Source organism: Podarcis tiliguerta (genome assembly GCF_965153285.1).
Source record: "Podarcis tiliguerta genome assembly, chromosome: 12".
NCBI lineage: Eukaryota > Metazoa > Chordata > Lepidosauria > Squamata > Lacertidae > Podarcis > Podarcis tiliguerta.
The window spans coordinates 18,010,057-18,028,343 of NC_139545.1; the positions used below are offsets into that span (position 1 = coordinate 18,010,057).

An 18,287-nucleotide genomic window follows, 5' to 3' on the forward strand; every position below is an offset into this window, starting at 1 on the left:
CAAAATGCACATTTTAGGGTAACACGTACATTGGGGGTAAATAATACACATTCCTGGGTCATTTAAAAGTTAATCTACAGACTGACACATAAACAAGAGTAAACAAGAGTTAAGAATGAAAAAAATGCAAGACCGGGTATAAGCCAATCCATACACCCTTAGCTCCAGGGCATGAATATAAAAGCTCACGTGTTAATAGACAAAGCTGTAGTTACATTAAATGTGTGTTCTAGGGCATTCTCCATGTGGTCTCTTTCTTGTTCATTATTTCTAACTGTGCAAATGTTTATATAATCAATCTCTGCACATGCATACAAACACTCACTGACACACCTCACTCCACTCTATAATCGCCTCTACTGAAAATAGTACCTATTTTAATGAGATCCCCCACCCCCCACCCCATTACAATAGCATTTTCTGCACTTGCCCCAGGAATCATCATCGGTGTGAGTGGCTTTTCAAGCTTCATCCACTTATTGATCATTTGGCTGAAAAAAATTCAAACAGCTGTTCACGCTCAGTATGCTTCCGCAATTCTTTTCAGCGACCAATTTTAAAAAACAGTGTATTTATTAGTCCCTTTGCAGAATCCCCCAACATTGCATGAGACTTGACAAAGCCATTATGAAGTCTAACCAAAGGCTCTCTCTGCTAGTCTGCAGCATGAGCTCAATTTAAAATAATTCAGAAACGGATTCTGCAAGAACCCTCTTTTGTTAACATCGTTTCTCTGCATTTGGGAGAAGCTGACGAACCAACTTCATTAGACTGAGCAAAAAAGCAATTTTGAAAAGGTAACGGAAAGACAGTGCATGGAAATAAAGAATATAGAAACAAAAGATGTCCTTCTCACAGGAATTAACTTGAAACACAGAGGTAATGATTTCCTACTGGAGATCTAACTTTCCCATGTCTTAATAGGCTTCCAAAAGAAGACACATGACCGTGTCCACTGCAAATTGTCTTGGTGATCTAGAGTAACCAGAGCTTACGGGTCAAGGAAGGCATGCTCTATTCAAAATAGGAAATACCCTTCCTCAAGTATTATGGATTAGCAATTTTCTTAATTTTGTTTCGCTCACTATTTGACACAAGCTTCAGCTGAGTTCCATGCTGGACTCCATACTCATAGTGAACATATTTCAGTACAACCTGAACACCAGCCTAGTTCTGGTTGTGTTTCATCTCAACACAGTACAGTAACTGCACAGTAACAGGAAGGAATAGGAAGAACAAGCATAGATAGATCAGAGAACAATGTTGGGATGAAGTCTTGGAAGCCTGTAACCCAGGCATCCCCAAACTCAGCCCTCCAGCTGTTTTGAGACTACAACTCCCATGATCTCTAGCTAACAGAGATCAAGGATGTGGTCAAGGATGATGGGAATTGTAATCCAAAACATCTGTAGGGCCAAAGGTTGGGGATGCCTGCTCTAACCAATGGACAACTATTTAGACACCCCCTGTAAGACTCTGGGAGGGTCAAACTAGCAACTCTGGTAGTAGAGCCCTGGTGCCTTGCTACCAGAGGACCTTCCAGTAGCACACAAGGGGGGACGCCAGATTGACTCCACTGGTGTGCCATGCAGCCCCTACAGCCTCCCCCCATCCAACTCACCCTCCCAGCTGCTGCTGCTGCTGCCAGGAGGCTATTGCTATGACTGCCTCATTGGGTGAGCCCTTTTCTGCTTTATCTGTCTCTACTTTCTTTCTGACAACTCTGTTTAATCCCTAGCAAGATGGCTACTGTCTTCTGCACTGTCAAAGAAACCACCTCCCTGAATTACTCTTCGCTGATTCCTCCATGGCCATTCTGCTGCCTCTGAAACAGCTCCCCAACTTCTCTCCACTCAAAACTTGGTAATCTTGTAATCTGGGGAACCGGGTTCGATTCCCCGCTCCTCCACATGCAGCTGCTGGGTGACCTTGGGCCAGTCACACTTCTCTGAAGTCTCTCAGCCCCACTCACCTCACAGAGTGTTTGTTGTGGGGGAGGAAGGGAAAGGAGAATGTTAGCCGCTTTGAGACTCCTTAAAGGGAGTGAAAGGCGGGATATCAAATCCAAACTCTTCTTCTTCTTCTTCTTCTTTCTCTTCCTACCCATTAAACAGCTCACTTGATGTTTCCCATAAGAGAGAATTCCTCCTCTCCCCTGCCCATCATCTCTGTTGGGGTACAAGGCCTGGTCCCCTTCTAGTTCCTCCCTCTCGTTTTCTCTTCCTGCTGTCAGATTTTATTCTGTATGATCTGCAAGGCAAGAGTGATGCTTCTAATGCTTATGCTAACCTGTAAAGTACGTCCAATTCAGAAGATTTTTTTAATATCTGGGGACGTTTTTGAAAACTACAGAGTTTTGATGAAATGCCTTGTAACGAAAAGTGTTGTTTTCTTCTGTTTAATGGTTTGAAGACCTCTTTAACCATTGATGAGCCACTTTTGAGGTCCGCCTGATAAGAAGTACAGTGGAATCTTGATTCTCAAACTTAATCGATTCCGGAAGTCCGTTTGACTCCCGAAACCGTTTGAAAACCAAGGCGCAGCTTCCAATTGGCTGCAGGAGCTTCCTGCACTCAAGCAGAAGCTGCGTCGGACATTCAGCTTCCAAAAAATGTTCAAAAACCGGAACACATACTTCTGGGGTGTTGGCGTTCGGGAGCCGATTTGTTCATCAACTAAGCCGTTTGAGGACCAAGGTTCCACTGTATATAAATTCTTTAGGTATAAATAGATTCATATCTGCTGTTAGGCCAGCTCTAAGACTGGAGCATGTTCTTCAGCTTTCAAGCCTTGACTTGAGAATCACAGAATGGCTGAGTTGGAAAGGGACCACAATGCTCCTCTATTATAACCCCCTGCAATGCAGGATTTTTTTGGCCCAACGTGGGTCTCAAATTCACGATACTGAGATTAAGAGTCTCATGCTCTACCAACGGAGATATCATTCTACAAATCAATAGGGTTCACAGATGTTTTGAATATGTCTCCTTAAATATCAACAATTCATTGCAGGTTGTACTACTATAGACTGTCTGGAAACCTTGCCAGAAACTGCAGAAATACTGCCCTGCCTCCCAGCTGCCACCTTTGAAACTACCACCACAACCACCCTGCTTGGAAAACCAACATTCCCTCGCTGCAAAGAGGGAAAATATGGAATACTTTCCTGTAGAAAGCCAGCTCTCCAGGGGGACTTAGTTTTGTCTCTCTCCAATATACCGTTTTCTGCACTCAAGCTTTGCTTTTTACACGAGGAGAAGAATTCAAAAACATGATTTTGCAGAATGTTACCTTGCTCCTTAGACCTGGATTTAAAGCCTGGCTTAAGCAGAAGTTGCCTCGTCTTACGCAAAGGCAGTATTGCAGCACATTCCTACAAATGTACTCCTATGTAAATCCCGCTATTTTCACAGGGGTTTACTCTAGGAAAGTATCTGTAAGTAAGCCTTACTGACTCATTTCACAAGATAGCTTTGAGCACGACTGAAGTGAGCATCACACAGATTTCACACTAAGAGTGCTATAGAACAAGTAAGTATGCAGCGTTTCAATACACTGAAGAGAGACTGTGTGTATATGCCCATACATGTGCATGATGTATCAATTTGGAAAATGGTTCGTTTGATATTTTGAAATAAATAAAACAGAAGTGATTTAGTTGCTGACAATCAGTGGTATTCTTAAAAAAGACCTGGAACAGTTTAGCACTGGTGAAAGCACTGTAAACCCATAATTGATTAGCAGTTCCCTTCTCCCCACCCCCAGTCCCAGAAACATTGTTCTTTAGGCAATAAATAAGGTAAGTTCAGCTTTGATACTGGGCACCAAGAGGAATGCTGTCATCATGTTGAGAGGCAACACCAGAGAGAAAGCTGTACTGTTAACTGTGTCAAGAAGTTGCTCACAAACACAACAGAAAACCCATCTCAGTGGAAGGCTCAATTACGTATGTTTTAATTAGCTATGAATCTCGCCAAGCATCATCAGTGTCGTCTTTTAACCTGAAGGCACACATTATTTGACTTCCTGCTACCGGCTGCTAGTAAAACATTAGGCAGAGTGCACAGTACATCTAGAAGTAACTACTGATCACTGATTTCTGCTGATGGCATGCTTTCGAAATGCTGAAGGCGTTGTTTGGCACAGCCGCCATACATTTCAGTAGTAGCTCTCGCTGTATATTTAATTAATGCGTGCAAGCTAATATTTGAGTAATATGCACAAGCTGGAATGGTTTTGTAGGCCTGAACAGTCAAAAAATTACTAGCACTTACTAGGACACAGGACACCTTAGGAAGCTTAAAAGCAAGAATGCAAAATTGGCATTCCAGGATTTTTTGACCGTGGGGAGGAAAGAGATCCTAATAATAGTAGTAATAACAATAGCAGCAGCAGTGTTAGAATGTAACCAATACAAATAGAGGCATGAGAATTAAATGTAGTGTTGTCAACCAACAGCCTCTAGTGTGTGTGAGAGAGAATTCAGTAGAATGAGTATCCTTTTCTGTTGGCAATAAAAATTAATGTCCTATATAGTTGGCACATAATGTTTAATTATATAGCACAGCAAGGTGGAGGCACTCAATTGACACAGATCAGAAAAGATCTAATTCCAGGTGCAACTGGAATTTATTAAGCAGTTAAGGATCTGTTGCTTCATAAACACTACTTTATTGAAGTAACTGGATTCTCTTTCCTTTGACCCATGTATAAGTTTTTGTGGCTGTTATCTGTTTCTCCATTGGTTGGTTGAGTGGCTCTTTCCTTATACATCTTTTAATACAAGCATCAGAACTCTCCCATGAACATGAAAACTACACCATGAAAACACACCAGTTCCCAGGATAGCGCAGCCATTCATATTTAAGAAGGAAACAACCTACTACTAACGCCACAGTCGTCCACAACGGATAGGCAGCACACAACTCCAATGGAATGTTAGTCAACTTTTGCAGCATGCAAATGTTTTCACTCGATCAATAGTCCACATTCACCATTGTCAGCAAGCTTAGGCCATTGTGAGCATCTCTGCTGCAAGCACACCAGTCCTTCCATTTATGAAACCCATGCTGGGAAACATTATTGGCAAGGCAGGCATGCCTACAGACAGGAGGACTGATCAATGTGTTTCGCTAGCATTATCTTTAGCAGGGACATGCTCCCCTCTCTTTGGAAGCCTGCTTCAGAGAATTCGCAGAGCAGAAGATCTATCAGCACCACCAAGGAAGGCAAAGCTGACCCATTTCTTTCAGTTTGCCAAAGGATTCTTGCTCTTGGTACAGGATAAAGCAGCCCATCTACAATGACACAGCAAGGATGTAGCAGCAAAAAAAACCAAAACCGTGCAGGCTTTCCTCCTCTCCCTTTGATATCTATTCAGCACATTCTAGGCCCGTGTTCCCTATATGCCAGAGGAGACAATTCAGCAATGGATATGCTGTTAAAGCAAACTTTTGAGCCAGCAGTTTTTCCTCCGTTGTCGTTGCAGTTCGTAAAGCGCCCCACCCCTCACCGCGCCCTCAACACTGGACCCAGAACAACGCTGTTGAAAAAGAACCACAATCCTTTACAGAGAAGGGTCCCACCCTTAACAAGTGGCTCTTTCAGACTTCTTAATCTTGCCTTGCCCTTAAACCACATTAGGACCGCCCTTGTCTGCGCCGAATAACTCATTGTTTTCGATTTGGGGAAGGAAGGAAAGAAAAGCAACAAGAGCACTTCCAAAACACAAGTTTTTTAAAAATGCATAACAACGCATACATTTAGGCTTAAAACCCAAGGCACCATTTCTGCACGGAGAGATGGAGGGCTCCTTTTTTTTTTTAACTCCCCTTCCTCCCCCATTCACCATTTGCTTCCTATATCCAGATTGCTCTCCCCCACCCGCTCGACCCTCCCAGTTTCTTAAAGGCGGCTTTCCCCACCCCCCACCCCACCCCTCCTGTGCGCGCTCGGCGATTTCCGCCTCGGCAAAGGGGGAAGGACGCAGAGTTGGTGGGGGAACCTACCTTTTTGTCTTCCTTCTCGCCGCTATGCCTCTTCTCCGGCTGCTGCTGCTGCTGCGCGCTGTCACCGCGGCTTTCCCCTGCCTGCCCATCCTGCTGCTGCTGCTGCTGCCGCTGCTGCTGACAGCCTCCAGACCCCTGCGCGGCGTGGGGGATGGGCTCCGGGCACGGAGAAACTCCCCGAACATCCATCTCCATCTTCCAAGCCGCCGGATTTGCAAACAAAAGCAGCCAAGGAGAAAGAGACTTTCCGCCACCCCGGCGTCTCTCTTCCTCTCCAACCTCTCTCTCTCTTTTAGGATTTGATTCCCCTTCCCGGGTTATTGCGCGTGCATTTATTTGGCTTGAAGAATAGGAAGCCGAGGGGCACACTCACATGGTTCCTCTCCTGCACCGATCCGGCGCCTGCGATCTCGTGCACAAACACACACACTTGAGATCCTCCAGACTTTTGCAGCCAACGTGTGCGCCTCGCTGTCTTGCCGGCGGCGGGTACGGTGGCCTCCAGCCGCCCCTTAGCAGCGAAAACGCCCGCGAAGCGCGCGCGGTCCCCTGGCAGACCCAACTCCCACCGTCCTCCTCCTCCCTCGGCGAGGATTAGAGACTTGGTGGTGGTGCTACTACCGCCAGCCGGGGCTTCCAGGCCCGGGCAAGCCTTTTGCATGGGGTTCTCTGATTGAATTTACCCCTTCCTCCTCCTCCTTTCTGTTTCTCTCTCTTTTTGGAGAGGCGGTTAGGGGAGCCTCTGAACGGAGAAGTTCGAGGCGGCGTGAAGGAAGGAGAGAAGCCGCCGAGGGGCTTGGGAAAAGGGGAACTCGGGGGTATCCTGAGGAGAATGTCGAGGAAAAGTTAAAACGCCTCTCGCGCGCGCAAACGCCCCGCGCGCGCCCCGCCCTGTCGCCACAAGGACCCCAGGCAGGCGCGCGTAAAGGGAGCCGCTGGTTTCAGTCCCGAGTGGTGGGGAAGAGGCTGGTTTATGAAGGAGACAGCGGCCCCCCCTCGCTCCCCCCACCTCTTCCAAGCCTCTGTGTCTCCTTGATGCTAATCTCCGCGCTGTGCCCGCGCGCGCGCTCCTTTCTCCGTGTATCTATACATATAGGCGCAACTGGAGCTCCCTCTCCAGACGGCCAGCGCAGCGCATGAGGAACTGGAGTAAAGGGCGGGCGTGGAGGAGGAGGGGGGAGCGCGCGCGCGGGTGAGAGAGAGAGAGAGAGAGAGACGCCCCCTCCCCGCGCACGCGCGGCTTGATGAACTCTGCTGATTGATTCTTCAGATTAATACAGTAGTTGCTGTTTCTGAAAGGAAGGGCGAGCCCAAGCTCAGGGGCTTCTTTGGAATGCCAGCTGTGAAAATGTGGAGTCATCAAGATGGGTGCCTCTGGCCATGTGCAGAGGGCCTCTCTCCTCCTGGGACTCTGTCCCCAGAGAGTTGCTCTGAGGTGGTCTCATACCTACACTTTAAAACCTTCCGTTTTACAAGTGTACCCCCCCCCAAAAAAAAAAATCCAGCGAAAGAAGCTTGTATGGTAAAGGTAAAGGGACCCCTGACGATTAGGTCCAGTCATGACCAACTCTGGGGTTGTGGCGCTCATCTCGTTTTATTGGCCCAGGGAACCGGCGTACAGCTTCCAAGGCATGTGGCCAGCATGACTAAGCTGCTTCTGGCGAACCAGAGCAGTGCACGGAAACACCATTTACCTTCCCGCCAGAATGGTACCTATTTATCTACTTCCACTTTGACATGCTTTCAAACTGCTAGGTTGGCAGGGGCTGGGACTGAGCAACAGGAGCTCACCCCGTCACAGGGATTCGAACCGCCGACCTTCTGATCGGCAAGTCCTAGGCTCTGTGGTTTAACCCACAGCACCACCCGAAAAGGTAAAATGGGATGCGGGTGACGCTGTGGTCTAAACCGCTGAGCCTTTTGGGCTTGCCGATCAGCGGTTCGAATCCCCGTGATGCAGTGAGCTCCTGTTGCTCTGTCCCAGCTCCTGCCAACCCAGCAGTTCGAAAGCACACTGGCGCAAGCAGATAAATAGGCACCACTGTGGCAGAAAGGTAAATGGCGTTTCTGTGTGCTCTGGCTTCTGTCAAGGTGTACCGTTGCACCAGAAGCAGTTTAGTCATGCTGACCACATGACCAGGAAAGCTGTCTGTGGACAAACACCAGCTCCCTCAGCATGAAAAACAAAATGAGTGCTGCACCAAATAGTCGCCTTTGACTGGACTTAACCATCCAGGGCTCCTTTACCTTTACCTTTTTACCTATGTTAGAAAAAAGTGGGGAGGGAGAACAGTAATTGTTTTTAATTTGGATGGGCAGTTGCGCCTGGAACAAACATCACTGATACCACAGCGTGGATAGCTTCATTGGTGCTGATAATGCCAAGGTTGCAGGTTCAATCCCCGTATGGGACAGCTGCATATTTCTGCATTGCAGGGGTTGGACTTGATGACGCTCAAGGTCCCTTCCAACTCTGCAATTCGACAACACATTAACTCTGACAATACATCACTGTGGACAAATTTTACAGTCCAGTTGGGGAGGGATGACATTGACACAGGAGGATGCTTGGATAGGAACTGAGCAGGGTGCTCCAATGGAGATTTGGCCTCTGGGTTTTTCAGCAACTTGAAAAGTACCCATGTGTATGATGTTCCCAACAAGCCAATAAATAGTGTAAAAGTGTTCTCTTGAATGAAAGCCAAGCTTTGATCTGATCATTCTTAAATCAGGACTCTTTTATCAGGTGACTAGGCTGCATTTCTAAATATAAATTTCCAAATATAAGCTAACATTGCCTTAAAGAGCTGCCATTGCTGCTTTGGATGTTACCTGGAAACATACACCGACAAATTTTAGCATACATTTTTTGGGGAAAAACCCCACAGTATGCATGGTTCTAAGGAGAAAATGTCTCATTCCATGTAGCTGTAGAATATTTTCCCAGTTCATGGAAACTCGCACGCAACCCTGCTTGCATCAGCTGATGCCCTGACCCAAGGATATTCTGAGAAAATGCTCTTTGTGTGGCGTGACATGGAGCCCTATGGAACTTTGCCTCTAGAACCAGAATGGCTAAAATGGTTTGTTAGCTTGCATCTACACTGGCAGATCTCGCAACTGAAATAGAAAGGAAGACAGCCAGGGATGAAACATTAGCAGTGCCCCCCTCCTCTACCAAAGATCCATCATAACCCACCCACCCCCCTCAAAAAGGCAAGCTGCATTTAAAAGAGAAACCATTCACCTTCTAAGAGCCCATCAAAATGCCTGTACTTCTACTTTCCCCCCCTATAATTTTTATTAAATTTTCTGTTGTACATTTTAGAATATTCATTTAAACAACCTTAAAAATATCAATGACTTCCCTTCTTCTCTTTCCATGGTTCATTTTACATATCATAAATCCCTGCATATTTTACAAAAACTATACCATTCAGTATTCCATTATTACGTCCTTCAAAACTTATTTACACTGTTGAATTTATCTTAATGCTGTCCACGTTTTCAAATAAACAGTTTCCCTCCATATATTCAGTAAACATTTTCCAATCTTCTTTAAACGTATGTTCTTCATGTTCTCTTATTCTATGTTAGGTCTGCAAGCTGTGCAGATTCCATCAATTTAAGCTGCCATTCTTCTTTAGTTGGGACTTCGCTCGATTTCCATTTTTGCGCTAACAAAACGCGAGCCGCAGTAGTGGCATACATAAATAACCTTTTTTGACACTTGGGAATTTCCATCTGAATTATCCCCAACAAAAAGGACTCGGGGTTTGTTTGTTTGTTTGTTTTGGAAAAGTACTTTTGAACATTTTTTTCAATTCATTATGGATTATTTCCCAATACTCTTTTACAGGTCCACCACATATGATAGAATGTACCCCCAGTCTCATTGCATCTCCTACACTTATCTGATTCAGTCTTATACATCTTTGCAAGTCTACTCGGACTTAGATATCATCTGTAAATCATTGTCAGGTAGTTAAAATGCCTGTACTTCAAGGCTTCCTCATTCTGCTTCAGCAAAATATTGAAGATCTTCCTAAGTGTGTGTATGTTCCATCAGCTTTGTACTTAAGCACAAGACACCGACTACAATGAGTCACATGCAGGCAGGCATTGGAGAGGTGGAGCACTCTGTCCCTCCTCTGGACCCGGAATACAAATACAGCGGGCTGTTGCAGAAGTGATAGAGCTATACCTTCTGTGTTAGCCTCTAGCAGGTCAGTAATGTTTTTCTGGCTAGTAACTTTTGTGGGTTTATTAATAATTACAAGGCTGATTCAACACATAAAGGTAAAGGGACCCCTGACCATTAGGTCCAGTCGTGACCGACTCTGGGGTTGCGGCGCTCATCTTCCTTTATTGGCCAAGGGGGACGGCGTACAGCTTCCAGGTCATGTGGCCAGCATGACTAAGCCGCTTCTGGCGAACCAGAGCAGCGCACGGAAATGCCGTTTACCTTCCTGCCGGAGTGGTACCTATTTATCTACTTGCACTTTGACGTGCTTTTGAGCTGCTAGGTTGGCAGCAGCAGGGACCGAGCAACGGGAGCTCACCCCATCGTGGGGATTCGAACCGCCAACCTAGCAGTTTGAAAGCACATCAAAGTGCAAGTAGATAAATAGGTACCGCTCCGGCGGGAAGGTAAACGCCGTTTCCGTGTGCTGCTCTGGTTCGCCAGAAGCAGCTTAGTCATGCTGGCCACATGATCCAGAAGCTGTACGCCGGCTCCCTCAGCCAATAAAGCGAGATGAGCGTTGCAACCCCAGAGTTGGTCACGACTGGACCTAATGGTCAGGGGTCCCTTTACCTTTACTTTAGGGTCCCTTCAGCTCTGCAATTCTATGTAGAACATGAATTTGCCAGCCGCTTAACAGCTTTTGGTCTCTTCACAGTTTCTTCCATAGACTTACATCAGAGGAGTTGTTTAATGTCTTACTGTAAATATTCGTTGTTGGGTGCACCCGGTTCTGCCACCCTGGACCTAAATTGTGCTAATATGTGCAGCCTCCCAAACATTAGCTGGGTGACAGATTGTGCAACTAATACCATTTTAAAGCTAATTAAAAGTGTTGTCTTCTTTGTTGCTTTATTGATTTACACAGCAACTTTTGCCATAGTTGCTAGCCACTTGTTTACAAAGTTAATAAAATGATAAATTACACCCAAGTCTCTCTGTAATGGGGGGGAGGGGACAATGAAGAATTGGTGTCTTCTTGTTGTTAGAAAATAAAATCAGACCCAAATTCTCCAGCCCGAGGCTAAAACGAAAACCAGGAAAAGGGCTAAAATAAATATAAAGATCTTACCGTATGTGCCTGAACTTACTGGAGTCGGGGATTGGCAGAGCGCCAAGGCAAGCCCATTCCAAAAGCATGTACCCACAAGGAAGGAGGAGTCCTCAGTTGATCCTGAAACATTTAACCCCAAATGTCAACAAGGATCTCCTGAAAAATCTGGGTGGTCCACACGCAGTCAGATTCTAGGTCCCCGCCCCCCGTGTTTATGTTTCGGAGGATAATGATATCTAATGCTAACTTGGAAAAGACTTCTGGTCTGCATTGTCTAATGGGTAGGCAAACTAAGGCCCGGGAGCCAGATCCAGCCCAGTTGCCTTCTCAATCCGGCCCGCGGACGGTCCAGGAATCAGCGTGTTTTTACATGAGTAGAATGTGTCCTTTTGTGGAAGGTAAACGATGTATCTGTGCGCTGCTCTGGTTCACCAGAAGCAGCTTAGTCATGCTGGCCACATGATCCAGAAAAACTGTCTGCAGACGAACGCCGGCTCCCTCGGCCAGTAAAGCGAGATGAGTGCCGCAACCCCAGAGTCGTTCGCGACTGGACTTAACAGTCAGGGGTCCCTTTACCTTTACTCTTTTTATTTAAAATGCATCTCTGGGTTATTTGTGGGGCCTGCCTGGTGTTTTTACATGAGTAGAGTGTGGGCTTTTGTTTAAAATGCATCTCTGGGTTACTTGTGGGGCATAGAAATTAGTTCTTCTTCTTCTTCTTCTTCTTCTTCTTCTTCTTCTTCTTCTTCTTCTTTTTTCCAAAATATAGTCCAGCCCCCCACAAGGTCTGAGGGACAGTGGACTGGCCCCCTGCTGAAAAAGTTTGCCGACCCCTGGTCTAATGCTTACTGTACATTTCTTTAGCAAAGACCTTGACTTATACCTAATGCTGTCGGACTCCAGTGCCCAGGAACCCAGCAATTTGCCCATTGCCGCCCAGTGAACTGAATGGGTCACTGAGGATGTTAGCCAGAGTTTCCTATGTCTTAGCCCAGTCATACCACACTGGTTCTTAACGCACAATGTGAAATGTCAAGCAGAAAACATTTAGTGTTCCATGATCTATCCTCAGAATTTGTGGTGATAAATTTGGAGGAGCTATTTTTCAGCACTACAGCTTAGAGCCTGTTTTCTTTTTTTTCTTTTCCTATACTTTACATAAATATTCCATCACACTTTGCAATCCAACCTTTCAGAAGTGGGCGTAGAGCCGAAATGTGAGACTCATAGTCTTTTATCAGCTTGTAAAACATTGGCTGCCTTTGCCGCTCAAACATGGGAGGCGATTGGATGGAACCCTTGGCTGTGCCATTTCCAAAGAGAAAACTGTTGTGGACAACAACGACTGGCTTGTCACATGAACGGAGAAGTGGAAAAATGGGAGCACAAGCCAATTCAGCTCAATAGTCCAGCGTCAGCTGAACAGAACTGTGCAAGTCCATGACCTAAGAGAATCAGCTTGGAAGACTTCTCCCTGTCTTGGTCCAAGAGAATGAGACAAACAGCTGCCTTTTATTGGAACAACATGTGTGGGTGAAAGAGCATGTAGGCATTCCATTTCAAGAGAGATCTTTGTACGTCTGCTGCTGCATTCAGATAGCAATTTATTCCTGACATTTCCTTACCTGTTAATTTCCGTGCTTTTGTTTGATCTTTCGCACGATGCAAAATCCACATCTGGAAATCTGGCAGAATCTAGCTGGTGTACGCTAGGGAAAAATTCCATACAAACACATGTATATTATTAGGAGAAATTTGCACTAAAATGCTTATGAATTTTCATGAGAACTTTTTTTTTTTTGCAAACTGACGTGAACTGAGCTTAAGAGTGGGAAAATGAGAAATTCGGCGAAAGTGGAATTGAGAGATTTGCCCACTGCTATTTTCTAGAAAAAGAGGTGCCAGAACTCATCTGGTTATCTTAGAATGGCAATGGTGCCATTTTAAAAGTCATTAGGACGATATTAGACATAAGGTTCTATAACCTTTAACATATATTTTCCCTTTGCTGGTAGCTCGCTGCTCCGCAGCGCCCTCTTGTGTCACATTTCAATAAGACATTATTGACATTATAAATCACAAGTGTAGACCCGCCCCCATGTGAGTTCCAGCTGGGGGGGAAAGCCCTGGAACATCACACAAATTGGGCCCTTACCTGTGAGGCTGTGATGGACTGTGCAATTACACAGGAATGCCAAAATAAAAATTCAGAATTGTGGTACTGCCAGCAGAAGTGGCTGGGTTTTTAAAAGCAAATTTCTAGTTCTCAGTGCTTTGAGGACGTGCCTGAATCTATGTGGGCAATGTTTTGTAATAGCTTCAACTATGCAACTAACTGCTATTTTGTAAATGTCTGCTGAATCTCGGGCTCCAGAGAGATTACTAAAATAGATTTTTGGGTTTATTTGTTTTATTTATTTATAGCATTTGTACCCCGCTCCTCAGCCAAAAAGACTCCCAGAGTGATTTACATAAAACCAAGACCAGATACTCCGTACCCGCAGGCTTACAATCTTTGTTAAAAATAATAAAAATAATAAAAGGTTGCATTCGGACTTCAGTGCTACACAAACTCTCTGTAATTAACAATCCCAAATGTTATGGTGCATAACAATGAGAACATGGGAGGGGGATTAAACCTTACTTAAAATTGCTCAGTTTGAATAATTTTAAAACTTGGGATTTTATTTTATTTTATTGGTGAAGGGGTGGGGGAATTGCACTGTAAAGTACACACAAGCTTTCCTTGGTCTTTAGAACGGAAGGCCTTCCTCACATCTTGCCAGGTACAGTGGTACCTCGGATTAAGTACTTAATTCGTTCTGGAGGTCTGTTCTTAACTTGAAACTGTTCTTAACCCGAAGCACCACTTTAGCTACTTGGGCCTCCCGCTGCTGCTGCGCCACTGGAGCATGATTTCTGTTCTCATCCTGAAGCAAAGTTCTTAACCCGAGATACTATTTCTGGGTTAGCGGAGTCTGTAACCTGAAGCGTATGTAACCCGAGGTACCACTGTATGTGGCAGAAGAGAGAGAGGCATCAAAAGACTGGCCAGTCTGGGAAGGGGTCTCAAATAACACAGAGACACTTTTCAGCCTCCCAGTTGGTGCCTGAGCATCTTTGCCAAGATTGACAGTTTTGATAGACAGTAAAACCAAGTCTCTGGTGCATCGTTGGCAGCAAGGGCAGCTTCTGAGAGCTGACTCTACATGGCTGATAGAGGGAAGCATTTTGTATCCGCGCGAGAGAAATACCATCTACAAAGCAGCCCTTCATCTGGCTACAAACAAAATGCTCTACCTTTCTGGTTATATTTGTTCGTTCATTTTGATTTCTGTACTGCCCTTTTATCACGTGTGGGCCTCCTGGGGGCAGGAGGGGGGGGAGGCAGGCGTTAAACTAAGTTTACAAAAAAAATTTCAATGAATCCGGGGACACTTTTGAACTTCAACTGATTTTGTATGGGGACTGATTTGTAAATACAGGGACTTTCCCCAGAAACGGGGACATTCTGTAACCTGACGTTAAACCCAGGCACTTCTCCATTAACACCGTGAAAAAACAGTGTAGCAAATTCAAAATCAGATTAAAATAAAACCAAGCTGTACAACCAGCAACCAGCAAGCATTCTTCTGTTACATTGGTTGTATTCTATGGGGCTGTCTAAACATAAAGACTTCGAAACCTTCTTCGGAGTTTGCATTGTGTCGCAGGGTGTAGAAGCCACAATGGGCATTTGAATCGCTTTGACCTTTTACCACCCTCAAACAGTTTAAATCAAAGACTTCCTCGTGTTGATTCAAACTCCTTGGGGCCTCCGTCAACACCGCCATATCTGTCAGCTGGCACTCCCAGCTCTTGCAGTCTGGGATGTGCAGGGCTGCTTCCTCAAGCACAAGTCGGCCTTATCGATAATTCCCTCTGTACTATACATTTCAAAGCAGATGACACAGATGTACATTGAGTCGTTTCCCCATCCATCGATCTCGGCTCCTCTGAGGGGCTTTCTAGCAAGCCCGCAAAACATCCAGCAGCCCAGAGGAGACTGTCATGCTTGAGCTTTTACATACAGGCCTTCCGAGATTTGCCTTTGAGGAATGCCTTTGTCTACATTTCCAGACTGCTAACCTGACAGAAATATCCTGCAGAACAACCCAACTCTACCAGGGACAGGGAGAAAGACCACCACACTCCTTTACGCAATTCTCACAGGAGGCAAAGACTTCGGATTTCTTTTGATGTGAACGACACCAGCGGATTTAATTCATGTTCAAATTTGTTTTGTTTTGTTTTTTGAATAGTAGATCTGTGAAGCCTCTGCTCATTTTTTTTTAAGGGGTGTGATCTAAGGCTTTTAGCATTTGTATTGTGTTTAGCAGAATAACTCAAGGCCAGCCCTATCCATATACAGTGGTACCTCGGGTTACAGACGCTTCAGGTTACAGACGCTTCAGGTTACAGACTCCGCTAACCCAGAAATAGTACCTCGGGTTAAGAACTTTGCTTCAGGATGAGAACAGAAATTGCACAGTGGTGGCACGGAAGCAGTGGGAGGTCCCATTAGCTAAAGTGGTGCTTCAGGTTAAGAACAGTTTCAGGTTAAGAACGGACCTCCAGAACAAATTAAGTTCTTAACCCGAGGTACCACTGTATAAGGCAAGACAGTTAAATCAGTGCTGGTCATTGTGAGGCAACGTAGGGATGAAACCCACAAGTTTATACCCCCCTCTCCTTTTGAACCAACTCTTAGCCCCCTTGCAGATTTCTACACTGCCTTTTAGGACAAAGCCTTCAGAAAAGGTAGATTACATGAAAACAACCATCGAATATTGCATCATGTTGCAATAAAACCAATAATTCAAAACATCAGTTGAAAACAATCCACAGGCTAGAACATAGGAAGATCTTAATGAGTTTGAATATGAATTACAGTATTTAGAAGGTACTTCATTTGTAGAACTGAAACATTAGGGTAACTTCAGTACTTACAGATATTAAACTATCCCTTAGGTGGCATAAAAGCATGGCAATAGCCTGGGATGGTGGATGTTGAAGCTCAGTAACATCTGGAGGGCCAAAGGTTCCCCACATCTGATACTGAGATTTATTTTTTTAAATATAACAAGTTGTGTTGATTTTTCAGAAAACAGGATACACAAAAGGAAAGTCGCTACAGATACAACAAAATTACCCTTACTCATGGAACAAATTTTCAGTCTACTAGGTCTTACCAAAGGCAAGCTTGTGAATCTGGTGGCTGCCATTCATCGGTTCATTCATTTGAAAATTTTATAAAGGGCTCCCCAATCTCAATGAAACCATCCACATCTGATACAGAGAGATGTTGAAACTAAAAACAAATTGCTGAGACAGAGGAAGCATATATTTGAGTACATTCTGCATGTGGGGAGCATCTGTGAGAGTTATCTTTAGCAGAGTTTTAGTTCCTTTCAATTATCATCGGAGCATGTTGTACTGTTGTTAATGGCCTTAAGGTGTAGGTAGGAACTTTGCCTTCTCTTTGTATTCAGCTGTTTTGCATTTAGATTTCTGTAAAAAGTGGGTTTTTTTATCCTATATATTAAATACTGGAACAAAAGCTCATGTCTTGCAGAAGGCAAGAGTTTACCATAGCAACGTATTCATTATTCCAAATGACAATGCACATAGGGTATGAGTTCTTTACAATATTAAAATGGATTTGGGATAGTGTACCTTTATAAATCCTGCTTAATTATAAGCAAGTTGATTTATCAGTTAAACAGGGGTAGGAAAATGGAGAGGTATTCATGCAACTTAATTGAAAAATACTCAACTGCCCTGATGTTCTGAAGACAGAGGAATAATTCAAGCATTTTTGAAGGTTTTGGCTTTTTTGAAGGAATAGTTGAATCACATTTGGCACCTTCCTTTTCAGATGCCTGCATTAATTTGTACCAAATATATTCTAATTAAATGACTATTTTTATGCTGAAGTAACTTTTTAAAAAACAGCACTTCGTAGAATGCTGAAGTAACTATGAAGTTGGTGTTTATGTGGTGAGTAGTTTTGAAAAACTTTCTTCCCTTCACTTCTGAGTTATGTTTAATAAAAATAAAAATATGGCATACTGTCTTGGGTATTCTAATCTTTTTTGTCGCTTACACTGGAGGAATAGGAATAACACCTCTCTTCCATTAACAAACATGGAACGCAATCCACAAGGACAGCCATCGGCAACCTTTTCTGGGCCAGTGGGCATGTTTTGAATTTTGAAGAAAGTGCCATGAAGCCAGTCACAAAATGGCTGCCGTGGGGTATGGCGTAACACAAAAAGACTGTCACATCTAAACCAGCAGAATATGCAGGACACAAAATGGTGCCCACATGCTCTCCCACCAACCACCCAATCAACAGGTGTGTGGTTTTTTTTAAGGCACTCACATCAACCATTGCTGTGCTCACTCACAGACAGAAGCTCTTTGCACTTCCCTTGTTTAGAATAGATGGGAGGGAGGGTGTCCACTTCAGTGGGGCTTATGGGATGGAGTGGTAGCCTAATATAGTTTGGTAAACAAGAGCTGGTGGATGTGTGGGGAAAGGATCTGAAGCGTGACCCCTTGCGGGGGGCCACTAGGGGGCGCATTGGAAGATGGCTGACAATAACATCTCTCCGACCCACACGAGGTAATTTGGAGGCTATGATGGGAGTAATTAGCCTCCCTACCCCCCCCCGGATGGTGGGGGGGGGGACTGGCTTGCCTGCTGTGCCTTATACCACCCCCGAATTTTTGGGGATGGGGGCACTAGGCACAAAGCCCTCCTGTGGGATTCCGGTGCTCCCGGAACTGCAAAAGAAACAATTTGGATGAAGGAATGCACATATTTCAAGGAAGGAGGGGGAGTAAAGACTGCTAACAGAAGAGATCTCTGATAAAACAAGACAAGAAAAAATCATGAGAAGAAACGCCAAGACTCGGTATGGCAAATGACTGATGGGGG

At 44.8% G+C, this 18,287-nt stretch overlaps 1 protein-coding gene and 1 long non-coding RNA gene across 5 annotated transcripts in view; both read right to left on the bottom strand.

Annotated features, from left to right (window-relative positions):
- Positions 1-7,107, bottom strand: part of RBMS3 (RNA binding motif single stranded interacting protein 3) — a gene marked incomplete at its 3' end in the record, with an annotated part of 742,271 nt that extends 735,164 nt beyond the window's left edge. Inside the window, exon 1 of one of the 4 annotated variants that reach the window (XM_083405003.1) lies at positions 6,009-7,096. In XM_083405003.1, the coding sequence (XP_083261129.1) occupies positions 6,009-6,203 (195 nt within the window). In that variant the 5' untranslated portion in view covers positions 6,204-7,096. Of the gene's footprint in view, positions 1-6,008 lie in introns of all 4 variants that reach the window. The other 3 variants (XM_083405001.1, XM_083405004.1, XM_083405005.1) reach the window with 3 other exon arrangements.
- Positions 7,108-10,844: 3,737 nt separating this feature from the next.
- Positions 10,845-17,903, bottom strand: LOC310660516. The gene is made up of 3 exons (XR_014503469.1): positions 16,537-17,903; positions 12,931-13,014; positions 10,845-11,425 (listed from the first exon to the last, which is right to left on the bottom strand). It is a non-coding gene; the product is annotated as an uncharacterized lncRNA (long non-coding RNA).
- Between the last annotated feature and the right edge of the window lie 384 nt (positions 17,904-18,287).